Below are 26,934 nucleotides of genomic sequence, written 5' to 3' on the forward strand. Positions count from 1 at the left end.
ATTGGGAAGATCCCTTGGTGAAGGGAATGGCTACCCACTCCAGTATTTTTGCCTGGATAATCCCCATGGACAGAGGAGCCTGGCGGGCTACAGTCCATGGGGTCGGAAAGAATTGGACATGACTAAGCAATTAAGCACTTCGTAGCAACCTCTCTGAATCCTTTGTAGAGCATAAATTAAATTTTTCTCTCTGCCAGAAGTGATTCAAGTAAGATTCAGATGATGGAAAAAGTGGCAGATTTTATTTTTATTACTTTTTGTTGTCACAGTATCAAAATAGTTACAGTGATCCATGAGTACCTGCAGTCCAGAAAAAAAGAACATGAAAAATCCAGTTTAATATTTTCAGTGGTTTATTGACTTATTGTGATAAAATTTTTAAATGGCATTTGTTTCAGCTTTCTTTTAATAATCTGAAGTACTGTTATGTAGGAAATGCCAAATTTAAATACATTTTACAGATTTGAAAATGAGTTAGTAATACACATGCTGAGATTAGTTAGTACTTTTTAGGTGTGGGGAACTTGTAATATTTATTTGCATGAAAAATATAAAGACAGATGGGTTTGATAGCATTTTATGTAAGAGGCTAATGAAAGGGTAATAATGAAAGGGTAAGATAGGCCAGGCTGGGAGCATAGGATTAAATAGGAAAGGTACTTTATATACTGGAATGAGAGCCAGATAGAGACATAAGAAAAGACTTATTATAGGGTTTCTGACTTATATAAGATTTGCTTTTCTCCAAAGAGAATATTAAAAATAGAAATTAAAGACAGGTTCATCATTACCAAGATTGAAAGTATAATATGCTCAGGACTTTTCCTCAGCTATAAACAAATAGCTTTTGTGTGGCATTTTCTATACAAAAGACTAATGTGATTAGAAAGATTTTTATATTTTTTATGTATTTTACCTTTTTTTTTAAAAACAAAATGCTTTTGAAGTGAACTGTAAAAATAGAATAGTGAAATATATCAATGGCAGAGTGAATGTAGTTTGTTGGAAATTTTTTCTCCAGTAAGACACCGGGTCATTAACAATGTTATCTATTTATAGGCTAGACAAATGGCTGCCGTTCTCCTAAGACGTCTTTTGTCCTCTGCATTTGATGAAGTCTATCCAGCTCTTCCCACTGATGTTCAGACTGCCATCAAGAGTGAGCTACTGATGATTATTCAAATGGAAACACAGTCTAGCATGAGGAAAAAAATTTGTGACATTGCTGCTGAACTGGCCAGGAATTTAATAGGTGTGTATGCAAATACAGTTATCATTATGTTCCAGAAGAAAGTGAGTACATTTTTTTGTTTGTTTCAGTGGAATCTTAGAGGACGAGTCACAAGTACTTGACTATCGTTTATTCTGTTCGAAATGAGAGTAATTGTGGATTTTTAATTTAAAACCAAACATTACAGATATAATTCTTACCTCTTGATCTTCAAAACCATTTCTCTCTAGAGAAATAATTTTCTAGTTTACTTTACAATTGTCAGTTTTACCTTCCCCTTAATCTATAGTTTTGAAAGCATCCTCTAACTTAACAAACCTGGCAATAGAAGTGGAGATCATGGGCTCCAGGTGATGTTGTGCTGTTACATCTGTGTTTATAAAGTAAGCACATGTGCTTATTATACTGCTATAGTTTGTTATTCAGTTCCACAAAATAGTTTTAGAAATTAAGTTAAAATATTTGAAAATGCATTTTATCAGCAGCCAGAACTTTTTCTGATCACACTTAAAACATTAGTAGTATAATTGGATATGCTGTTACTTTTTTTTTTTTTGACAGAATCATCGTAAGCTCTGTTCACTTAGGTGGTATTTTTTAAAGGTTGAAAAGAATAATTCACTAAGATAAGGCTAACTTGGAGAATATTTTTAGTTGTGTTTAGTAAATTATGACATGACTTTTAATCTCCTTTCCTGGTGGCTCAGTGGTAAAGAATCCACCTGCAATGCAGGAGATACAGGTTTGATCCCTGGGTCAGATCAGAAAGATCCCCTGGAGAAGGAAATGGTAACCCACTCCAGTATTCTTACTTGGGAAATTCCATGGGCATGGCAGTCTGGCGGGCTACAGTACATAAGGTCACAGAGAAGTCAGAGACGCCCAAGCAGCTAAACCACCGCCACCAGTAACGCAGATGTTCAACTTACTGACACAACCAGTTCTTAAAAATTAATAGGAAATGTGTTAAGTTTTTAAGTAAGTTCTAAACCCACAGAAACCTGAATTTTTAAGTAACGTGGGAAGTTCTGTTTTCAAGTTTTTTGCAGATGACATTTTTATTTTGAGTTAGGAGTTAAATCACTCCTAACTCAAAATCCCTTAATAATGGAAAAAGTGCTCTCTCCATAAATTTTTTTGTCATCCCACTTCTCCTTTCAGAGAAGTTCAGCAAATATGGGGGCAATTTTTTAAAAAGAAAAAATGCGTAACTTGTCTATATTCTCTGTAACTCCTAAGTTCTTTGTGACAGTAAAACCAACAAGTCTAAACTGGTTCAGTAGATTTTTGTGGTTCATTTTTATCGCAAGGTATCACAAAAATCTGTGTTTTGAAATCTGTTTAAAATGTCAACACATTGATAACATCCTGTAGCACTTAAAACTGCAAAGCGTGAGCAGTGCTCTGGGATTCCCATTCTGCAGTTTGTAAGTAATAAGTGTTTTGGTTTTAAGACTTGTTATCAGATATTAACTTTGTCTACTTTTTAACCTAATCTTTAATAGCAATAAGTGTGAAAGATTCAACTAGTCACATAGTCAAAGTGTGCTTTCTTTTCTCCAAATCACTCTCCTGAGAAATAACCACCACTAATACCTGTGCTTCTGTAACCCAGATTTACACTATTGTTTTTTACTAGATTATTATGCCATTTTATGGTTGAAGGAGTTGATTTCATTAAAATGTTTGTAAAAACAGAGTAAGTGACACTTTCTATAGCCACATATTTTGAATGAGGCTTATGAAATGAATTCACCATCAATATTTTGAAGTTTAATTTACACACCTTATGCCTGGATTTCTTTACTTTTAGATGAGGATGGCAACAACCAATGGCCTGAAGGTTTGAAGTTCCTTTTTGACTCCGTCAGCTCTCAAAACATGGGACTGCGGGAAGCTGCCCTTCATATTTTCTGGTATATACATTGGTCTGATACGTTTGGGAAAATTTAATGTTATGAGTGCCCGAAGTGCATTTTAGTTGATTGTTTTACTCTAGTTTAACTTTTTAGCCTTAAATAATGCCTCTAGATAACCTTTGTGCTTTTGTTGGAAGCAAAATTGGAAAGAACAAAGCTTTCCATTTGATATTATGGATCTTTTTGTTACACAAGGAGTCTCTGCAATTTTTATTCCTTTCCTTTGTCCTTTATGATTCTGAAAAAGTTTCTGGGACAGTTTCTTCTTCAAGAGATTAACAGTACCAACTGTAACTTTTAGAAAGCCATTCTCATATTAGCATCTGAAAGAAAAGAACGAAAATGGTGGTGAACCCCCACTGTCTTGGTCTGTGGCCAAGCTTTATAAAAATGTATTATTTTAATTACCTGATTTATAAGCAGATGATCTAAGTTTAGGATTAAATGATTGTCTGCATTTAAAAAGTTTGGCCTACTGTACAGTTCTGCATTTAGAATGATAATATATAATTGAATTTGTAACTTACCAAGATCATATACTTTTTTTTTTTTTTTAAACGAGATCTACCTTGAACCTCTAAAGAAGGGTAGATAGTACACCAATTTCTACTTCAGTTGTCAAATGTATCTTCTTTCTATCAAAGGTCCAAACTGGAGAATTAAGTAAAGGTATTCAGTTTAATTATTTACCAAATTTAAAATAGAGCAGAATGTGGACTGCCTGGATACCAAGGCTGGAACCAGCTTGTGAGCGTGGTTAGTGTCGTTACCCCTGAACACCAGTGCTTGCTCTTGTCCCGTCTTGCACTCCAGATCAGCTTCCTGCTGAGACAGAGAGCAGTAAGGGTAAAGCAGAGACCTGGGCAGGTGTGCGCCTGAGTCCCCAATTCTCCCAGTCTGATCTCCTCTGCTCCATTTGTTTCTGTTCACCCTAGCCCAGAGTAGAATTGCTTGGAGGTCGGATAGTTGATGTTCAGCCTTAGGGATTAATGTAAGCTATTGAGTCATGTAAATAAACATAGAATTAGATGTTCTAACTGACACCTTACTAAGATATAACATAGTTTTCAGAGGATGTTTTCTATCATTTTTTCAGGAACTTCCCAGGAATTTTTGGGAATCAGCAGCAGCACTATTTAGACGTCATCAAACGGATGTTAGTTCAGTGCATGCAAGATCAGGAACATCCGTCGGTGAGTAGATTTCCATTCCATTAATATTAACATAATTTAATATAGCATCTAACTTGTGAAAGAATCTGTATGTGTTTGGAGATTGTCTTGGCTTTTATACTTGAAAATATAAATACTACTTTTACTGATAAAGAAAATTTCATCTTGTGGAAGGAAACTTAAATTTGCACATCTATCAAAAGTGGTCTCATATTTGGCATTTGTCCTGTCTTCATTTTAGATCCGAACATTATCTGCTAGAGCTACCGCTGCGTTTATACTTGCCAACGAGCATAATGTTGCTCTGTTCAAGCATTTTGCAGACTTGTTACCCGGTTTCTTACAGGTAAGAAAATAGTTTAGGTGATAATTATATCCTTAACTAGTTTTCTGTTGCTTAAATTCTCATCAGAGTTCTGTATTGCATTCATTTATTCATTAAATATTTATTGCCTGCTGTATACCAACTAAGGATACAGCAGTGAACAAAACATGCACATTTCTTAATATTTTTTGCCTTTGATGTACCTTGGGTCTCTTCATTTCAAATTTTTTCTTTAAGGCAAATGATAATCAACATATGCTTATTATTGAGTATATAATCACAGTAGGTTATTTCTATTAGAACAACCAAATAACCTATGAAATGCTCATTTTACAGAAGGAGAAGCTAAGGAGGAGATAAGAAACTTGCCCAAGGTCACAGTGTTGAGGGGTGCATGCTGGAGTTGTGCATAGTTGAAACCCAGATTGGACCAGAGTCTTTACTGTTAAATACAGGGCTTGTGACAGTTTGTATCACAAAGTAATTTTATAGTTAAACATTACTGGAATCCAAGGATAAATTATTATTTTAAGGACATCTGCCCCAGTGAGAAAGTAAAATAAACTTGGGGAAGTTAGAGTAATTGGTTTCAACCTTGTCAGACATCAAACCTCCTTTTATAACAAGTATTTTATAATTTTCCATATTCACTCTTAAAATGAAATGCATTTATGTGCGTACAGCTCATGTATGCATGTAAGTTTTTAAAGTATCAATGTATGGTTGTAAGTGGATACAAAGGAAAAAGAGAAAGTAATCTCTAGTAAAATGACATGCTTTTCCACATATAAATGCTAGGGCCTGACCCAACAAAGACATAGGAGACTAGGTGATTTCTACACGGTCTATACGAATGCAGTAGCTAAAAATGTGGACTGATAGAGATCGTTGGCCGTTTGAACACCATGATTTCTGTTACTGTTGGTGTTTTGAACTGGTGATTTCCAGAAAAGGTACAGTTCAGGATGAAACAAAATACGTGTTCCTTCGTTTGTACAGTATCTGCATTTTAGGGAAGAAATATATCATAGTACATTAAAACCAGGCAAAAGGGAATTTGTGAGTTAGGGTCTAGGTTGAGACCATTATAAATGAGTTTTTTATGTATGTGTGTGACATAATCATGTAAAGATGCACAATAAGGTCAAATGAATTCCTCGTAAGCATTTGTGTCACAGGTGTGGGACCTCTAGTAGCCCAGCTTTTCCATGTCCTCAATCTTGTGACAACCAAAAAAACAGCTCCTGAGAGAGAGTGCCCTGTTGAGGGCCAGATTAGAGAGGGTTTAGGGAAACTGAAATGGCAACCCACTCCAATATTCTTGCCTGGAGAATCCCAGGGACGGCAGAGCCTGGTGGACTGCCATCTCTGGGGTCGCACAGAGTTGGACATGACTGAAGCAACTTAGCGGTAGCAGCAGCAGGGAATCTGAAACTAAAAAGTTCATATGTGATGGAGTTGCTGCCAGGACTTAGTAGAAACTGTTTTTCCCGTGATACTAAGCTGAAAATATAGTTTAGTCAATGACAAAACATTAGCTGATGAAACATTCTATTGTTTTATATTACCGACACATCTTGACTTACTATTTAATTTCATATTTTTCTTGTCTGAATTTAGAGTAAGTTAAAATGTTAGAACTTCTAGGAGTTATGGCTGTGATATAGGCAAAGGTAGATACAGAATGCTACATTAAAATTCCACAGTGACTGAACTTATCATTAAAGAGAAATACAGTAATATTGAACACTTTAAATATATCATGGGATCTAGTATTTACTATCTGTATGAATATTGGAAGGACAGAGAAAAGGAGATTCCTTCTGGTTATGAAAACACTTCCTTGCCAGTCTTAAGTTTTGTTGTGGTTATTGGAGATTGACTGGTTTTAATTTTGACTTCGGTTTAAATCTTTATATTATACGTTTCTAGTTAACATTAGACTAGAGGAAAATGTGTACGTAGTTGTAGGTAGAACATCTGCGTGATATTGATTGCAAAGTTATTTATTGAAAAACATTACGCTAGTGTTTCTCTGTTGTCCTTGCCTCTTGATATTCTGGCTAGTGAGGCATCATAAAGTGACTGTTGAACACAGACTTTTTTTTTTTTTAATCTATCTCATGTTTTCTAGGCTGTAAATGACTCCTGCTACCAGAATGATGATTCAGTCCTAAAATCCCTTGTTGAGATTGCAGACACGGTTCCAAAGTATTTACGTCCTCATCTGGAAGCCACTTTACAGCTGAGTCTAAAGGTAAATTAAATACTGCAGTGAATGTTCTGTTTCTTGTTTTTAATGAATCAACTACTAAATGTGTACAAATATATCTTCTTTGTAGTTGTGTGGAGACACTGGCCTCAATAACATGCAGCGCCAGCTTGCCCTGGAAGTAATCGTGACCCTTTCTGAGACTGCAGCTGCTATGTTAAGAAAACATACCAATATTGTTGCACAGACAAGTAAGTCAAAAGTCTAAATAGTTTTTTTTTAAGGTGGCAAAATTGTCAGATAGGTTTGCTGAAAGTTGTGCAAGGCCACAGATTTATTGGAAGAGTGAATGTCCTTTCTAACTCAGGTGAATCCATGAAAATGCAGCAATACATTCTTAACTGCATAGGCCCGACACGATGGCCATGCTCCAGCACCCTGAAACCTCAGCATAGCAAACATGGTTTGTCATACTTGGAAGTAAACCAAAAGATGTGTAAGACCTCTGGGGAAAATTGGGTGACACATTAAAAGACTAATAAGAGAACCCAGTGTCAATACCCTTCAAATTAACCTAAATATTCAGTATAATTTCATCCAAAAATTAGAATTGGTCATGATAAGATAGAGTCTAATGTAGGGCCTGGAGTAGCCAAGACAGTTTTGATGACTAAAGTGCAGGTCTTGCCTGTCAGCTGTGAAGATTTAGTTTGTTGATGGTGCAGCTATAGACAGATGAATCAGATGGGACAGAGTGGCCAGGAGCAGATCCACTCACGTGGAAACAAACTGAACTTTGATAGTTCAATAGTTTGCACGACTGGTTGTTTCTATTGGAAAAACATATTCGAACCTCAATTTTCAGTTGATTAGACATGAAATAATACAGATACATTTTACACGTAAAGCTTAATAGTAGAAAGTGATATTTTTTTTAAGACAGTCAAAACCATAAGTGCAAAACATAGCTCAGTTTGTACTAAAACAGTTTTTTGACCAACCAAATACACCATAAGTGAGATCAAAAGATAAGCCAGACTGGAAGAAAGTAGTTGAGTGCACACATCAACAGTTCTGGTGTGCGGAAAACAGTGGTTGGAAACAGGAAGTTCACAAAAGCTATAGCTGTTGAACACTGCTCAGTCTCAATAAACACAAGTGTAATTAATTGTGGAACACCAGTTGTCAGAGTGTGACAGTGTCCAGTGTTGGTTGATGAAGGGTGTGGAGCAGAGAGGACTCACAGGAGACTTCACACCTGTGACATAAGATTGGCCTCCTTTTGAACTTCCCATAGGAATTAAGTTTATGGTGCCACTATGGAGAGCATTTGAGTGGGTTCTAGTAATAAAGATACTTGTAACAGTTTCAAGTACAGAAACAGAGAGGAAAGATTGATTTGTCAAGGGTTGTATAGCCTGGTTGTACAGACTGGGTTTAATATATGTTCTCTTCCTTTTCCCAATGCCCTGAACTTGCTCTTGTCAAGGAGATAACGTGTATCTTATCAAAGCACCTTTTGTCGTGTCCACCGACAGGTTGATGTGTTTATGTAATGGAATGCTGTGAAGTAATTCAAGTGAAATCCATGTGTCTTGAGAAAAAAGCAAGTTGCCAAAGGGTATATGTACCATTTATTATATAGAAAATAAAACCTTTGAATACTACCATATGTTATACATAGATAGAGAAAACTGTAGTTCAAGTGTAAAAAAGAAAAAAAGTTTGGTAATGAGAAACATTGATTTTATTATGGTCTTACTTCTGATGAGGGAGGAAGAAAACATAACAGGACTTGGAAATTTTGACTTTTCTCCTTAATGTTTACTTCTTAAAAAAGAACAAAAGCTAAAACCAGGGAGATGAAAAAGGTGAAAATAGAACAAGCCACATGTGGGGAGCACAGGCAGAATAGTTTTTTGCTTTACTCTTAGTATGTCCTTTGTGTTTTACCTCTTAAAATTCTTGTTGGTGACATTGACAAAATCACAGCGTCGTGGTCTTTGGGTATGCTGCTGCTGCTCCTAAGTCACTTCAGTTCAGTTCAGTTCAGTCGCTCAGTCGTGTCTGACTCTTTGCGACCCCATGAACTGCAGCATGCCAGGCCTCCCTGTCCATCACCAACCCCCGGAGTTCACTCAGACTCACATCCATCGAGTCAGTGATGCCATCCAGCCATCTCATCCTCGGTCGTCCCCTTCTCCTCCTGCCCCCAATCCCTCCCAGCATCAGAGTCCTTTCCAATGAGTCAGCTCATTGCATCGTGTCCAACTTTTTGTGACCCCATAGATGGCAGCCCACCAGGCTCCCTCATCCCTGGGATTCTCCAGGCAAGAACACTGGAATGGGTTGCCATTTCCTTCTCCAATGCATGAAAGTGAAAAGTGAAAGTGAAGTCGCTCAGTCGGGTCTGACTCTTCGCGACCCCATGGACTGCAGCCTACCAGGCTCCTCTGCCCATGGGATTTTCCAGGCAAGAGTACTAGAGTGGGGTGCCATTGCCTTCTCTGCTTTGGGTATGAAGTAGTTCTTTTCTTTTAGTTCCGCAGATGTTAGCCATGATGGTTGACCTTGAAGAGGATGAGGACTGGGCAAATGCGGATGAACTGGAAGATGATGACTTTGATAGGTAATCACACACCCCGAACGCTGTACAAAGCTTCCCGGGTCAGGCAGAGCGAGGCCAGGTGGCGGTGAGAGCTTAGGGTTACAGGGTCTGTCTCGACCCCACGTGGTGGTCTACAAACTGAGGTTAAGCTTTTAAATTTGAAACATGGGACATTTCTCCATTTTGTGTTTTCCTGTATCAAATTTTGTAGATATTTATTTTTAGTGAAGGTGGCTATCTTTTCTACCCTGTCTTACTCTAAACTGTTCATCATGTCAAGAATTTTTTAAGAGTATCTTCTGAAATAGATATGAAGGAGCTCTGTTGTGGTAAATACCTTTGTATATGTGTAGACCTTAACTTACAATAGTTGTTTCAGCAAATTCCTTGTGTTTTCCTCATATAATGCAATTTAACTGTAGAATGGAAAAGGGGCAGTGATGGTGAGATGTAGACACTGGATGACAGTAACACTGAAATTACTATTTGGCTTATTTTGACTCAGTAGGCGCCCGTGAGTACAGATTCCTGTGGAAAAGTCCCCAAAATGTATACTCACTGTGAAATAGTGAAAATGGCCCCTTAAACACGGATGAAACATAGCACTTCAGAGCTGCCATTTTAATTGATCCTTTCAGTGGCTTAAAGGTTTAGTATCATATTTGAAGTGCAGAAATGGAGAGGAAAGATTGAGTGATTTGTCCAGGGTTTATGGCCAGTTAGTAGACTGGACTTAAAACCAGTTCTCTCACTCTTCCCAGGACATCAAACTGCCTAACCTCCTTTTCTTAAAAAGAACTGAAACTATTTCCCTGAAAGATTGGTAGTCAGCGTAAGCTACTTTCACAGATATAATTAAAGACATTTGACTTCAAAAATATATGGTGTATTTTTGAAGCTTGATCCTGTCATTAAAAATGACTGACTTTTGGCCTGAATACCCTATAGAAGTTAATGAAGATAATCCTTGACTGCTGCTGCTGCTGCTAAGTCGCATCAGTCGTGTCCAACTCTGCGACGCCATAGACGGCAGCCCACCAGGCTCCCCCGTCCCTGGGATTCTCCAGGCAAGAACACTGGAGTGGGCTGCCATTTCCTTCTCCAATCCTTGACTGGAAACACCTAAATAGGGCTGAAGAGGAGACAGGGCTCCGATCAAGTTTCCTTGTCCTGGTTCATTTACTGTGATGTGTTGCTACCTGGCTTTTAATTTGCCCTGTAAAAGGCACTAAGGTGTATGTGGTGTTAAGAAGCTATTTTTATCTGAACTAGATGAGTAAGATTTTATCTCTGAGTAAGTAGGACATAAATACATTTTCAAGGTCAAGCTAAGTCTTAAGAGCCTGTTTTCAAGGTCATAGTGTCGTCTTTCTGATCTTGCCTTCACAAAGCAGTTAGAGGTCATGTACCTGGCAACTGCTGATCTTGAGGTTCTAAAACAATAAATGTGCAAAGGTGTTAATGTCCAAATTCCTTCAGTTTTCAGTGAAAAAACTGTAATTGAGTTTCACTTACACATAATATTTTGTGGGGCAGATTGCATCCCTTTAAAAGATGAATAAGCTTCCAGTTGAGAGAAAATCACATACAGGCTCAGCACCCTTTTCTGTTTTCTGTGTTCTGATAAGTTTGAAGACTGTATTTCCAGGAAATGTGATTCAGAGGCTCTCCTAAACACTGCTGATCCCTCTGAGTCTTCAGAGTGTCAGAAGCTAAGTTTTAACCAGTGAGTGGGGACAGAGGGAAGTCGTGAAAGATCAGATTCAGACATAAGACTTTTAAACTATTGATGAGGCATGATAAAAATTTTACCCACCTCCGCCTCCTGCCACTTTTTAAATTCTAGGGTTTTTTAACCCCAAACTTCACCACATACGTTAGAAAAGACTGCTCGAGCTATTCTTCAGTCTCAGTTTAGAAACATGTCCATGTAGCGTCCTGTTCTTACGTGCTTCCATATGTCCGTTACATTGTTCTCTGTGTAGCAATGCGGTTGCTGGTGAGAGTGCTCTAGACCGGATGGCTTGTGGACTCGGGGGAAAGCTCGTCCTGCCGATGATCAAAGAACACATTATGCAGATGCTTCAGAACCGTAAGCTGTTGCCTCTTTGAAATGCTGGGACAGTGGAGCTTGGCTTAGACTGCGTCTAAAAGTCAGTCTTTGCCTTTTTATATTCTCTGTTTAACCTACTTCTCATATTGATAAAATACTACTTAGTCATCTTTAGAAGCACTCAGTCTTAACGGTAAAGAATGTTTTTTCCTCGATACTGCAGCTATTGCCCTACTCTCCCTCCTCAGAATTATTAGCTTCAGTATATTGGAAAAAGTTTTTAATTCTAGGAAAAACTGAGTTTTACTCCCTAGTCAGAAATACCTAAGTTCAAATTTAATGCATCAGTATTTGCAATGTTTATGAAATATTAGTATATTTGGTTTAGTTTTCCTTCATCTAATATCTTTTGTTTTAAAAAAATAAAAAGCCTTGTACAAATCAGAGGAGAGCCATGTCAATATTTGTTTTTATAATTTAACAAATACTTGGTCACTAACCTTGAACCAGGTTTTTCAATAAGAAAAATTGTCATTTTTGTGTTTTATATTACCAAGTTACTGTGCTTGACATATTTTAAAAAGTTCAAATCCGAAATGTATAAACTGAAAGGCCCTTAACTGAGATTCGGAGTTGCTCACTGTTAACAGTTCTGAGACTTGAGTGTCTGTCCTCCTTATGCACATAGGCAGCTGTGTTTAGTGTGAATAAAGCGCCTAGACCCCATGCTTCCGGTAGCTTCTGCCCCACAGCGTATCCTGTCACCACATGATAACCTCCCATTCATTTAACAGCCACACAGCATTGCACAGTTCCCCATTAGACCGTATAGTTTTGTTGGTAACAAATAATGCCACTGCATACACTCTTACAGAAGTCCTGGCTTACCTGTATTAACATGTATGTTTGTAGCATACATTGCAGGAGACAGACTTGAGGGTCCAGGCTTTGATTCTGGGTCTTAATAACAGCTTCATACCAGCCCTTATGTTTTTTATTATGTAGGTCCTCCTTATGCTATAAAGCTCTTACGTATTCTAAGAGGGCATTGTCCAAAACCATTGTTTCTTTAGGATGATGGTGATTTTATGTCTGGGTCTTGAACAATAGGTTCGCCTTTTATTACTCCTAAATTTTGAAGGATTTTTCCCCAAACAGAGACAGCATCACAGGCTGGTCAGCCTATAAGAGCTAGTAGATAGAGTCTAGCTTTTCCATTTTGAAGATGAAGAACGTAAAGGCCAGAGATGTGAAAGTTTGCAGAGTCACCCAGTTGCCAGTGTCTCACACTGCTTAGTGCCAGTCTTCACACATACTGTGGACCTGCTAGCTGGCTGCAGAAGGCTTCGCGTGTATTACAGTGAACTTGCATGTATTCACAGTAAGGCAGTGAACTCTCAGTAAGGCTTTGCTGTTGTTAAATGTGTGGCTTGGAGCAAGTCTGGACCTTTGATTTCCTTGTTTGTGGAGAAAAATAGGGTCTTCCTGTGGAATTAGGGGCCAAAAGTATATTTAGTGTTAATACTACATGTGAGAAGGAAATGGCAACCCACTCCAGTATTCTTGCCTTGAAAATCCCATGGACAGAGGAGACTGGTGGGCTGCAGTCCATGGGGTCACCAAGAGTCGGGCATGACTGAGCAACTAATACTTCACTACACGTGAAAAGAGTGTAAAAAATGACAAACAATACTTTTTCTCTAGTAACTTAACATCTCAGTCAGTTCAGTTCAGTCACTCAGTCGTTTCCAACTCTTTGCAACCCCATGAACCGCAGCACGCCAGGCCTCCCTGTCCATCACCAACTCCGGGAATTCACCCAAAGTCATGTCCATTGAGTCGGTGATGCCATCCAACCGTCTCATCCTCTGTTGTCCCCTTCTCCTCCAGCCCTCAGTCTTTCCCAGCATTAGGGTCTTCTCCAGTGAGTCAGCTCTTCGCATCAGGTGGCCAAAGTATTGGAGTTTCAGCTTCAACATCAGTCCTTCCAATGAACACCCAGGACTGAGTTCCTTTAGGATGGACTGGTTGGATCTCCTTGCAGTCCAAGGGACTCTCAAGAGTCTTCTCCAACACCACAGTTCAAAAGCATCAACTTAACATCTATCCCACTGTAATTTAAATTTTTTTTTTTAATTTATTTTCTTTATGGCTGTGCTGGGTCTTCACTACTGTGTGGGCCTTTCTCTGGTTTCAGAGAGTGGGGTCTGCTCTCTGGTTGTCAAGCACAGACTCTAGGATGCTTGGGCTCAACAGTTGTGGCTCCCAGGCTGCAGGGCACAAGCTAAATAGTTGTGGCACAGGCTTAGTTGCTCTGCAACACGTGGTATCTTCCCGGATCGGGGATTGAACCCATGTCTCCCCATTGGCAGACAGAGCCACGGAGCCACCAGGGAAGCCCTTGTTTTTTTTTCTAGCATTGATAAACAGCATTTTTTTTTAAATCTTAAAATTCAAAGCAGAAAGACCATTTCACATCCCAATACCATCCCATCACATTTGCTGAATATACTTCTAGGAACTCTGCCCATTGAGAATATATGAGACATAACTTTTTTAAATGTCCAAACCAAAGATAGGCATCTTTCTATTTCAGTATTTGTTGCATTAAAGTTTTTATTCTTTAGTATTTATTTTTGTTCGAGTTACTGGCGTAACAATATTATTGGTCTCAGATGTATAGCATAGTGATTTAGTATTTGTATACATTGCAAAGTGACCACCACAGTATAAGTCTAGATTAGTATCTGATGTTGGTTTCTTAAGATTCTTATTCCTCAGTTAAGAATAAATTCTGGCTTAATAGTATATTGATACCTGAAATACATTTAAAGCATGTATCTATTTCTGCTTTATTGACTATGCCAAAACCTTTGACTGTGTCGATCACAATAAACTGGGAAATTCTGAAAGAGATGGGAATACCAGACCACTTGACCTGCCTCTTGAGAAACTTGTATGTAGGTCAGGAAGCAACAGTTAGAACTGGACATGGAACCACAGACGGGTTCCAAATAGGAAAAGGAGTACGTCAAGGCTGAATATTGTCACCCTGCTTATTTAACTTCTATGCAGAGTACATCATGAGAAACACTGGGCTGGAAGAAGCACAAGCTGGAATCAAGATTGCCGGGAGAAAATCAGTAACCTCAGATATGCAGATAACACCACCCTTAAGCCAGAAAGTGAAGAACAAAAGAGCCTCTTGATGAAAGTGAAAGAGGAGAGTGAAAAAGTTGGCTTAAAGCTCAACATTCAGAAAACTAAGATCATGGCATCTGGTCCCATCACTTCATGGGAAATAGATGGAGAGACAGTAGACACAGTATCAGACTTTATTTTTCTGCACTCCAAAATCACTGCAGATGGTGATTGCAGCCATGAAGTTAAAAGATACTTGCTCCTTGGAAGGAAAGTTATGACCAACCTAGATAGCATATTCAAAAGCAGAGACATTACTTTGTCAACAAAGGTCTATCTAGTCAAGGCTATGGTTTTTCCAGTGATCATGTATGGATGTGAGAGTTGGACTGTGAAGAAAGCTGAGCGCAGGAGAATTGATGCTTTTGAACTGTGGTGTTGGAGAAGACTCTTGAGAGTCCCTTGGACTGCAAGGAGATCCAACCAGTCCATCTTGGGAGATCAGTCCTGGGTGTTCGTTGGAGGGACTGATGTTGAAGCTGAAAGTCCAATATTTTAGCCACCTGATGCGAAGGGCTGACTCATTGGAAAAGACTCTGATGCTGGGAAGGATTGAGGGCAGGAGGATGTCCTTCTCGAGACAGCAGAGGATGAGATCGTTGGGTGGCATCACCGACTTGATGGACATGGGTTTGGGTGGACTCCGGGAGTTGGTGATGGACAGGGAGGCCTGGCGTGCTGCGATTCATGGGGTCGCAAAGAATTGGACATGACTAAGTGAATTGAACTGATAAAATAATATCATAAATAATAAAGTTTTAATGTTTAGCAAATAATTTAGCAGTTTTTTTTTTTTTTTTTTTTTTCAGAAAAATTAGTTACAACAGACATCTTTACATGAGTTTTGGGGTCCCCAAAGGGAAGAATTAAGTCTTATCTCTAATTTAGGATTTTCTTCTATAACTTAGTTAGCTCTTACACCAGCAGTTCTCAAACTTTATAATCTCAGGACCCCTTCACAGTGAGGATCTCAGAGTGCTGTTGATTTTTTTTTTTCCTATGAACATTTCCTACCCTTTATAATATGGTGAGACCTTTTTTTTTATTGAGCATAGTTAATTTACAATGTTGTGTTTAGTTCCAAGTGTACAGCAAAGTGAATCAGTTATACATATTTATTTATCTATATATATGTATCTCCACTTTACGATTCTTTCCCTGTATAGGTCACTATAGAGTAGAGTAGAGTTCCCTGTGCTATAGAGGAGATCCTTATAACTATTTTATGTATAGTAGTGTGTATATGTCAATCCCCCATCTCCCAATTTATCCTTCCCCCTCCCCCTGGTAACCATTGGTTTGTTTTCTACAACCATGACCCAGAGTGCATTTGTTAAACTGTTACAAGTTAACAGAAATGACATATTTCGTGAAAAAAGACTCTCTATTCCAAGACAAACAGGGAAATATTAGTGAGAATGTCTTTTTTTTATTTTGGGCATTTTTTTAAATATCTTAGGTAAAACTGAATTTGTATGTCTGCTTCTGGGTTGATTTTCTTGATATTTCACATATGCTGTAATCCTGAGAATACTGTCTGTACCCTCAAAACGAAAGTGAAAAAATGTTATTAGGAGAATGATTTTGACCTTGTGAACCCCGTGAATGAGTCTTAGGAAATCCCAGGGTGTTTGAACCCCACTTTGAGAACCATTGCTCAGGTTTTTATATTTATGTGTATATTCCTTTGTTCCACAAGGAATTTAAAGCAGCCTTAAAGTGAACAATAATATAGTAAAAACAAATATTTAGAAATGAGAGTCAGGAAAATCATATAAATAGGATATGAAGTCCAGTAAAATAAACATTAGTTAATATTCCCTTAACGAAAAAGCAGATAGCCATTATGAATGTTAGAATACAGATAAGGTTCATTCGTACTCATTTACTGTATTATTAAGTAAAAATTTTTCGAAAGCAGCATCTTTTCTCCTTGGCGGTTTTTCTTTTTAGAGAAATATGCCTGTGGAGATCATTAAGTCTCTGTTCAGTGAACGGCAGTATGTGTGTGACACAGAAGATCTGCATCTTCATTGCCCATAGTCAGTCTGGGGGGATGTGTCTTATTTTGGGTGGTTGGTGTAAATACTGACAGGCCCTTTGCCGCCACACTGTCCTTTCAATTTTGGGAGTGAAGTGCTTGTGTGACGTAACTGCTATGACAGTGAAGTAATCCAGTCAAACACTTTCTCTGTTTGCCTGCCTAATAGTCATGTATAACCATACTTTGTTACTGTCATACTCCTGACGACTGGAAGGCCCCATCCGTGGTGTCTAATTGCTGTTCCTCCGCATGTAACTGTTCTGCAGCTGACTGGAAGTACCGGCACGCGGGGCTCATGGCCTTGTCCGCCATTGGGGAAGGATGCCACCAGCAGATGGAGGGGATTCTCAACGAGATAGTAAATTTTGTTCTGCTTTTCCTTCAGGATCCTGTAAGTACCAGTAAATATTTGATTCCTTAATATATTGTCGTGGTTTCACCGAGGACCCTGTTGCCTTTACTAACACCCGGGCTCCTCTTCCAGCATCCCAGGGTGAGGTATGCGGCCTGTAATGCCGTGGGACAGATGGCTACTGACTTTGCACCTGGTTTCCAGAAGAAATTCCATGAGAAGGTAAGTAATGAGTCTGCAGACACTGGAAAACTCCGAGAAGAGGGGTGGCGTTTGAACAGCCTGTGTGATTTAATGTCACAGGTGATTGCAGCGTTGCTGCAGACCATGGAAGACCAGGGCAATCAGCGTGTCCAGGCCCACGCCGCCGCCGCTCTCATCAACTTCACAGAGGACTGTCCCAAGTCACTGCTTATTCCGTACTTAGACAGTTTGGTGAAGCATCTGCATTCCATCATGGTCCTTAAACTTCAAGAGGTAAGTTTCACGGTCTTTTAAGCTCTCTGTTTGGCTTGTAATAGTGGAAATCGGAGGGAAAGGTGATTCTGAAAGACTTCTCAGGAAACATTAGCAGTTTCTGCCACTTTGAATTTTAAAAGATGAAAGAGAAGAAAGCAAAAAGTGCTGACCACTCTCTTAACCTGAATGACAGACATAGAGATGATGTGAAAAAAGAATCTTTTTTGTATTAAACATGTTGAATTCTTAAAATAAGGCCTGGCCATCCAAATAGAAGATGGTTTATAGTTTACAGCTAAAGTAAGAGGTGACCTAAAAACAAGTGAATAATGTCAGTGCAGCAGCATGAGAAAGACAGGATGCAGGTAAGACAGGCAGAAACAGAGACCTGGTTTGTTCTCAAGTAGAATGAGATGAAATTCTGCTATAAGACAGAAAGGACGCACAAAATAAAAGCCTTGTAACTCGAATATTCAGCAAACACAAAGTTACTGTCAAATTGCTATAAAATTTTTTATAAACAGTGTCTGTACTTCGGCTCCTGATGAACTGGTAACAGTTGGTAAACCACACTTCACCTAGCCCTGGTCTAAAGGAGAGCAGAGAGGAAGACAGGAAGTTATAAGGTCCCAGAAGGCAGAGAAGGGGTCTGAAGCAGAGGATGGGCACTCAGTGTACTATGATACCAAACTAAGAGCATGATATAGGAACGTGAGTGTACGTGAAGACAGGGAGGTAGTCGAGGGCAGATCAGTTAGGTTAGTTAAATCAGGACTAGATGGATCAGATAGGACATTAGAGTAGATCTGGCTGAAGGGTGGCCCTATATAACCCAGTTCCCCCCATGGAACCTGTGTGTGAGATGCAGACTGAAGGAAGGGGCTGCTAAGATGGGATGGGGGAAGAGGGTCGTGTGTGTGAGAAGAGCTGTGCAGAGGCAGAGTAGCCAGGGAAGAAGGACGGTCCTGTGGGCTCACAGGCCAGTCATGACGTTAACTGCAGAGCAGATGGGAGATGCCAAAGGAAGGAGTGAGCTCACCTTGCAGAGCGGTGTGTGGACTCAGGTACAAGTAGAAAGAGCTCTGCCAAGAGTGGCTGTGGTTGATGAGGGGGTGAAGGGCCAGAGCGGTTGCTGGCTCAAGTATTTCTATGAACCCACAAGGAATTACAGGTGCTGACATGGCCTGACCGCAAGTACCCAGGAAGGATTTTCCTCGGCAGCTCAGAGAACACTGTGGATCGTTGGTGCAGGGGGAAGGCTGATCTCACCTGTTGCACCAGGGTGGAGAAAGGGGGCACCTCTCAGGGGTGTCCTCAGTGGTATTTTTCTGGAGAGAAATAGAAAATAAAGGAATGGGCCATAAAGGGAACTTTCTCCATGACCTAGTCGGACAGCACAAGATATAAAATTAAGTAGTGGAAATAAACGAGGAACGATGAGTAAAATTAAGCTTGCTGGATACAAACATTTGAGGGAGTTCACATTTACGCTCGAGAATTAGCCGTGCTTTGAGATAAAGTGGACACAAGTGAGGAGCGCTGTGCTGACAGGGGAGCACCTCGCAGATAGTTCAGGGGGCTCTTCAGTGTGCGCTGTGGTCTCCACTCTGGAGGGCTCAGCCTGCAGTCTCAGCGCAGCCCTCGGGAACTGGCCAGGACTGTTTGCCCCATCTTCTCTGTGGGGCTGATGTTCTGTTGTCTTCCTTCCAGTTGATCCAGAAAGGCACCAAGTTAGTTTTGGAACAAGTTGTGACGTCTATCGCATCAGTTGCAGATACTGCAGAAGAAAAATTTGTCCCCTACTATGACTTATTCATGCCATCACTGAAGCACATTGTCGAGAACGCAGTTCAAAAGGAACTCAGGCTTCTCAGAGGAAAAACTATTGAGTGCATCAGCCTCATTGGTTTGGCTGTTGGGAAGGAAAAGGTAAGTGATTTATCAACAATGTGTTGGGTTTGTTGTGTGTCATCTGGCTTTGGGGGCATCAGAGGGTTTTTTCTTTCTGATAAAAGGTTTTCTGAAGATTTAACTGTTTTTCATCATCTTATTCTTGTATTACTTTAATTTTATATATAACTTGTTGCCTTCATTTTTTCATTGCTAATAAGATTTCTTCTTAACTCAGTTATGCTTTTGAAACCTTCGCTTACATGTGCGGTCTTATCTCTGGAGGCTTGTGGAATTCCAGACCCATATGTTCAGTTTCACCCATATTTAAACATACGCTCGGGGGACCCAAGTCCAGTGATTGAGACTCCGTCTTCCAGTGCATGGGGCACAGGTTCCCTCCCTGGTCAGGAAACTGAGACCCACATGCCTCAGGGTGCAGCTGAAAAAATTTTTGTTTTTAAACTGAAAAAAACGTGCTTGGGAACATTCCAGTTGCATTCCTGTTAATCCCAAAAGCTTTTGAGTGTCCCAAGAGAAATATGCATTTAGTTCTTCAGAAAATAATTATAAACTAAATATGCATCTAGATCTTCAGAAAAGAATTAAAAAGGACCATTGACCAATGTGTTTTTCTTCCTAGCCAGTATCTCAGCTGTCAAAGCTAACCCAAAAAAAGTTTCTGCTATCAGCCCCTCCCATTCTGATTCTCAGAGCTTTTAACATAGAACCTTTCTCTCTGGTCTCCTCCACAAGTAGCATTTTTATCTTACAAACAGTTTTCTGGGAGACACTGGGAACCTAATCAGTAAAACATTTTTATGTTCCATACTCTGTATTTTGGCTTTCAAACTATCTTTGTACAACACTGCCTGTTTATACAGTGGAGATTGCCAAAACTAAACAGAGCAGTGAAAATCATACAGTTTTTGCATCCTAGTCACTTACTCGTGTCCAACTTTGCAATCCCACGGACCATAGCCCACCAGGCTCCTCTGTCCATAGTAGGATTTTCCCAGAAAGGATATTGGAGTGGGTTGCCATTTGCTCTTCCAGGGGATCTTCCTGACTCAGGAATTGAACCAGAATCTCCTGCATTGCAGGTGGATTCTTTACCACTGAGCCAAGGAACAATGGTTCCTTGGCTAGGGAACAATCCAGAATTGTTTTTCTGAATTTGAGTTACCTTTTTACTGCTGGAAATGCATAAACCATGGACCAAAACTGGATGCCACCAGAACTATCTTTATACTGTAATTCATTTTGACTTTCACTGGAAAACATTTTTCTAGAAATTCTAGAGCACTAAATCCATTGAAGTATATGTGAAAACTTCTCTATATAGTACTTTCATCTGAGGGGTTAAAACTCATGTGGGAAATGTTAATAGGTTTGGGGAGAAAGACTTATTGTTATGTGAGAAACAAAATTAGGTGGCAGTAATATCTCTGTGATGAGATATACATGAATAATATGTGTCTTCCCCAAACGTTTCCTTCCAGTTCATGCAGGATGCCTCTGACGTGATGCAACTGTTACTGAAGACGCAGACAGACTTCAGTGACATGGAAGATGACGACCCTCAGGTACAGCAGCGCTCACGGTCCCCTCCATCCTGGTTGATAGTACAGGGCTAAATACTGAGAAGAAAAATTGAGCAGTAGGTCTCTTGAGATAATACCAACCCCTGGTTTCAGGGACATTCTTCGGTGGCTTTCCACACTGTGCACACCGTGTGTGCATGCACGTGTTTACTTTTGCACACCGTGTTTTTCCTCAGTCGATTTTCAGGCTGCTACTCTTGTGACTAAAGGTTTTTGGTGCTGCTGATCTCCATTATCCTAGGTGCTCGTGTCTCCTCACTTCCCTCGAGCAGTGTCATCCAGTCGTGGCTTTGGTGTTCCTCCATAGGGTTGTGACTTCAGTCACTGAACGCAGGGTTTATTTATCCAACCGCTTCCAAGACACGTCTGTTTGGATGTCTCCTGGCCCGTTCAGTGCCACGTGACTTCCTTCCCCTTTCGAAAGCAAAAGGAATGTCGCAACCAACAGTTTTAGAATGTGTTGTGCTCTTTTCTCTGCCTAGGAACAAACATCCTGTAGCTTAGAAAGAGCCATTCCCACTCAGCCTTTCTAACTCCTGCCCAGATTTCCTGGCCAGTACAAGTCTCAGTGGGGGGTGCTAAGGACCCAGTCGTAGTAATGTCGCAAATGCCTACCCTATTCTTGGTGCTGTCCCCAGTGCCAGCTGCACAATGAGCATTCAAGAAATAGTTGTTGGGTTAAATTTTAACTTTACACAGCCATGCTGTAATTGTTTTCCATACTTAAATTTTTTTTTTTCTGAACATTTTTTTTGGTTTTGTTTTTAAAATTAGGAGTAGGGGAGTGTGTTTGCACATGCAGCCACATGAGGTAAACAAGTATATAAATAGATACCGGAGGGTAAAAATCCCTTTGTGGGAAATAGAGATGAAATAAAACCAGATTCTCTGTAGGTACTTTGTAGTGATTAAAGTCTCCGTAAATTGAGTAGTAGAAGAGATATCTTAAATGTGGACGACCCCGTACACAGAAAACTTAAACAAAGAGGAGAAAGGGGTGATTAATATTGACTGAGTGGAGTGTTAGGCTGTAGGCAAAGTCAGGTGAAGTCCTGCCTTGGGGAAAATTAGCGGCCAGGGGTTGATAAGTCTAAGTGGATTTTTGTTACATGATTCATGTGCTGTTATGTTCTGCTTCTTGCAAACAGGAAAAAATAAGACATAGCACTGGTCTGTCTCTTGCCTCACCTGTTGTCTGTATCCTCATGTAGAAGTTCTCAGTGACTTTTTATCGTTTCCGAACATTTTAAGTATGTGATCTTTAGCGCACTTGTTGCTTGAAGGGCCAAAATAAAACATCATTTCTATGAGAGGGGAAAGGGGCTTTACACATTTGTGAAACATCAATTTAAATTTAATTTTTAATTGTTTTCCCCCCAGATCTCTTACATGATCTCCGCATGGGCCAGGATGTGCAAAATCCTTGGAAAAGAATTTCAGCAGTACCTACCAGTGGTGATGGGGCCTTTAATGAAGACAGCTTCAATTAAGCCTGAAGTAGCCCTTCTAGATAGTAGGTGTCTTCATGAGGAAGTGGCACTTGTAGGATTTCTCTTTGTTGTCATTTTTAACAAAGTTAAAATGAATTTTCTTTGATTCTTTGTTAATAGCTCAAGACATGGAGAACATGAGCGATGATGATGGTTGGGAATTTGTGAACCTTGGAGATCAGCAAAGTTTTGGTATTAAAACTGCAGGGCTGGAAGAAAAGTCAACTGCTTGTCAGATGCTGGTAATTATGTTTTCTGAACTTTATTTTACAACTTCTCATGAATGCATGTGTGTGTGTAAATATATTTCATAGGAGTGCTTTTTATAGATACTGAAGAAGTTAGTTTGAAGAGCCAGGAATGTATTCTTTTAGAAATAAGATATATAAACCTTTAGACTCAACATTTTCACTTATGGATTTCGATCCTAAAGAAATCATGTGGATGAAACCTTTCGTTACCAGTGCTGTTTTTAATAACAAGACCAAAGTGAATAGCCCAGATACAGTGAATAGCCCAAATACCTGTTGTTAGAAGATGATCAGGAAGCACTGTGCCTTGGACTATTACAAAACTGTTACAAAGCTAACTGAGGGAAGGATTTCTGCCCATTTTGTGCTTAGTGTATGACAGGGGCTAAGGAATGTTGTTGAATGAACAAAAATGTGTTCATAGTATTAAAAATAAAATTGGTATCATTTCATTGTATTAAAAAAGACCTGGTAGGAGAACCAGGATATTTACAGTGATTATCTTAACCTGTATGAGCATGTGTTATAGACAGGGAGGGGTAGGTTTTGTTTTGTTTTTAACTGGTTAAGAGATTATGGTAACACAACTTTGTGAGTCAACTAAACTTGAGTAAAAAAGTTAAGAGATTCAGTTCAGTTCAGTCACTCAGTCGTGTCCAACTCTTTGCGACCCCATGAATCGCAACACGCCAGGCCTCCCTGTCCATCACCAACTCCTGGTTCACTCAGACTCATGTCCATCGAGTCAGTGATGCCATCCAGCCATCTCATCCTTTGTTGTCCCCTTTTCCTCCTGCCCCCAATCCCTCCCAGCATCAGAGTCTTTTCCAGTGAGTCAACTCTTCGCATGAGGTGGCCAAAGAACTGGAGTTTCAGCTTTAGCATCATTCCTTCCAAAGAAATCCCAGGACTGATCTCCTCCAGAATGGACTGGTTGGATCTCCTTGCAGTCCAAGGGACTCTCAAGAGTCTTCTCTAACACCACAGTTCAAAAGCATCAATTCTTCGGCGCTCAGCTTTCTTCACAGTCCAACTCTCACATCCATACATGACCACTGGAAAAAACATTTTATGATATAAATCTAGTAGTTAAGTAAGCCTGAATAAAAACTAATGGCTTCAATTTTATTTTTCTATTAACAAGGCATGGTTTTCTAGTTCATTTAAGCATATCTCTTGAACTTACTCTTATCAGTACCTGGTGTGCTTATTTACTCTATTGTGTTAGACTCTGTGACCACACGGACTGTAGCTCACCAGGCCTCTCTGTCTGTGGAATTCTCCAGGCAAGAATCCTGGAGTGGGCTGCCAGTAGCTCCTCCAGGGGGTCTTCCTGACCCGGAGATTGAGCTGCATCTCGTGCATCTCCTGTATTGCAGGTGTATTGTTTACCACTGAGCCATCATATTTGCCTATAATTTATAAATATTTTGGAATTTTTATAGTATCTTTCAACTTGAGAAAAAATATAAATGTAACGTCTTTTACATTTACATAAACCCAATTATGAAATTTTTTAATGTGGTAAAAGAGAAAATCATTACTTAGGATGGTTTTTTGTTTGATTGTTGTAATGATTTTTTTTTTTTTAATTCAAAACAGAAACTCATAGCTGCAGATTTAAAGAAGAGATGTGCCGTGATTACACTTTCATGGTTTTTAAAATAACTTTTTATATTGCCTTAATTAAGTGGTATCTTTCGTTTGAAGTATTTTCAGAGTACGGAAGCTTTTGCTAAATTCTTCCCCACACTAAATAAGAATATGAAGCATTCCACCTTTTGAATGACAATGTATTTTACAGTTGTTTCATGGCCCTCTCCCATTTTACAGTTCCCATGAGTTAGATGACTAATTTCCATGTCCTACATACATACAGCTTTAAAAGTAGTTAGCTCTGGTTGGGGTAGAGCAGTCTGTGGTCCTTAAAGGTTTGCAGTTTGTAGTAAAAAACAAATGTATAACGTGGATCTTGATTTCTCTTCCAATACTTTTATTTCAGGTTTGTTATGCTAAGGAGTTAAAAGAAGGCTTTGTGGAGTATACTGAACAGGTTGTCAAACTCATGGTACCTCTTCTGAAATTTTACTTCCATGATGATATCCTGTAATTTTTGAACAGAAAAGATTTCTAGATATACTTAAGTTGTAGAGGTATTAGACTTTGTGCTAGCTAAAGTAAGTGGACATCACCAGTATTCTGTTTGCACTGAAGGTGGTTTCAGATTCTTAGCTTGTGCCTTTGTTTCACTTGTGCCAAAAACCTGAAAAGGAAAATGTCAGCTATCCACTAGTTTGACAGTTCCTCTGTGAAGCACTGAAGATTTTTAAGGACTTGGATTTTATTAGCAAATATCTGTAATAGTGTATTGCCACTTTCCCCAAATATCTTTTGGTGATGTTAAGAAAGTAAGATTCTTTTCAATAGGTTAGAGACCAGCTTAACTTTCTAGCTTATTTCAAATGTGGATAATACCTCTGGGGAGAAATGTCTCAATAAATCTGCATGTAACAATTGTCCTCTTCGATAAAATGCTAGTTGTAATAAGTATAGGTATATTTTAACACCTTTTTGCACGTGCACGCACACACACACACACACACACACACACTTTAAGATGGGTTAAAAAAAGACAGCACAGTGGAGTGAGCCACAAACAGATCTGCGGCCCCAGAGCCCCTCGGTTGCAGTTCCTCCCGCAGCACCCCACGGTGGCACCCTTCACAGAAGGTGGCTTTTCCCCAGCAGACGTCCCGTGATGCCTGAGGACAGGATAGAATCATTTCTAAGAGGAATTCTCAAGACATTTATTTTAGACATAATATTAGATGGGGGAGGCAACTCTGCAGAGATCCTTGGCAGTTTTCTTAGTAAAGTCATTACTTCAGTTGCCTTTGTAAGAAATGGACTACCTGAAGTTTAGGGATAGGTATATCCTGAGATGCTGTGAGAGTCCTGGCTCTTTCCTCAGTTATTTTTGTGTTGAGGGGTTATATTTGAACCTTTATTCCTGTTATATTTTAGGTGATTGGAAAGACAGGAAGTATGTCTTGGGGCAGGGAGACTTGTGTTTTTATATACAGGTTATATTAAACGCAAACTCTTGGAGAGCACTCTTAGATAAACAGAAGTTGCCTAGTACTCCTGTTAATAACTCACGGAGCATTTCAGCATGTAAGTGAGCAAAACAATAGAACAATCTTGAGGATAATAATCACACTAAATGTCGTCTAAGGTTCATTTGAGTATGTTTTCCTTAACAATAAAACGCGTTCGAGTGGCAGCAGCAGAATCCATGCCTCTTCTCCTGGAGTGTGCGAGAGTTCGTGGTCCTGAGTACCTCACACAGATGTGGCATTTTATGTGTGATGCGCTAATCAAGGCCATTGGCACAGAACCAGATTCAGATGTCCTCTCAGAAATAATGCATTCTTTTGCAAAGGTAAGTATTTTTCTCTCCAAAATTAGTGTAAACAGTTTGTGTGTTCATATATTTGTCTTAATAGATGGGGGGATTTTTTTTTTATGCTGTAACATAATTTGCAACCAAAAATATTTAATATTTTGGTGTTATCACTTTTTTCTTTATTTTTTAAGAGTAGCTGCTCTTATATTCTGGTCTTGATTAGTTTCCATCATCATTTATCTAGTAATCCAACTACCAGTTGACACTTGGGTGTCATCCAAGTCAAGTCTAGTAGTCCCTGTCCTCTTCTCTCTCCCCTAAATCTCTCTATGTTTTGCTGTATTTCTTCTTTTTGCTTGAGCCTCACTTAATCTGCTCCAGAAGCCATTCCTTCTTTCCCTCACAGTTCAGTCACCTTCCCTCAAGCATTAACTTGATCTTGAGTCACTCCCCATTTTCCAAGGCTCACAACTCCATAGCTTACTCCACAACTGGGTTTAAAAATTCTTTGTCCCCATTTGCACTCCTCAAGTTCAGATTTTCTGTTACTTTCCCAAAGAATGCATGCTTCCATGCCTTTGCTCATCTCATTCTCTCCGTTTGTGGACAAGCATAGCCTTCTCTAGCACCATCTCTGTACAGAGTATGCATGTGATAACTGAGCTTCTTAGGAGTTGGTTGGTCTTTTCCATCTTTGAATTTGCAACACCCAGCATA

General features: G+C 39.5%; 1 protein-coding gene across 1 annotated transcript in view; it reads left to right on the top strand.

Moving 5' to 3' along the window:
- The window catches only part of IPO5 (importin 5), a 41,262-nt gene that overhangs the window by 8,010 nt on the left and 6,318 nt on the right, over nucleotides 1-26,934 (top strand). Inside the window, exons 3-19 of the mRNA XM_004012211.5 lie at nucleotides 1,060-1,252; nucleotides 3,045-3,147; nucleotides 4,247-4,343; nucleotides 4,564-4,668; nucleotides 6,782-6,904; nucleotides 6,990-7,110; nucleotides 9,401-9,488; nucleotides 11,453-11,559; nucleotides 17,032-17,156; nucleotides 17,250-17,339; nucleotides 17,421-17,594; nucleotides 19,287-19,505; nucleotides 20,969-21,052; nucleotides 22,451-22,583; nucleotides 22,681-22,802; nucleotides 24,814-24,910; nucleotides 26,081-26,253. Of these exons, the coding sequence (XP_004012260.2) occupies nucleotides 1,060-1,252; nucleotides 3,045-3,147; nucleotides 4,247-4,343; nucleotides 4,564-4,668; nucleotides 6,782-6,904; nucleotides 6,990-7,110; nucleotides 9,401-9,488; nucleotides 11,453-11,559; nucleotides 17,032-17,156; nucleotides 17,250-17,339; nucleotides 17,421-17,594; nucleotides 19,287-19,505; nucleotides 20,969-21,052; nucleotides 22,451-22,583; nucleotides 22,681-22,802; nucleotides 24,814-24,910; nucleotides 26,081-26,253 (2,154 nt within the window). The remainder of the gene's footprint in view (nucleotides 1-1,059; nucleotides 1,253-3,044; nucleotides 3,148-4,246; nucleotides 4,344-4,563; nucleotides 4,669-6,781; nucleotides 6,905-6,989; nucleotides 7,111-9,400; nucleotides 9,489-11,452; nucleotides 11,560-17,031; nucleotides 17,157-17,249; nucleotides 17,340-17,420; nucleotides 17,595-19,286; nucleotides 19,506-20,968; nucleotides 21,053-22,450; nucleotides 22,584-22,680; nucleotides 22,803-24,813; nucleotides 24,911-26,080; nucleotides 26,254-26,934) is intronic.

The sequence above is a fragment of the Ovis aries genome, chromosome 10 (assembly GCF_016772045.2).
Source record: "Ovis aries strain OAR_USU_Benz2616 breed Rambouillet chromosome 10, ARS-UI_Ramb_v3.0, whole genome shotgun sequence".
In the NCBI taxonomy this organism is placed as follows: Eukaryota; Metazoa; Chordata; class Mammalia; order Artiodactyla; family Bovidae; genus Ovis; species Ovis aries.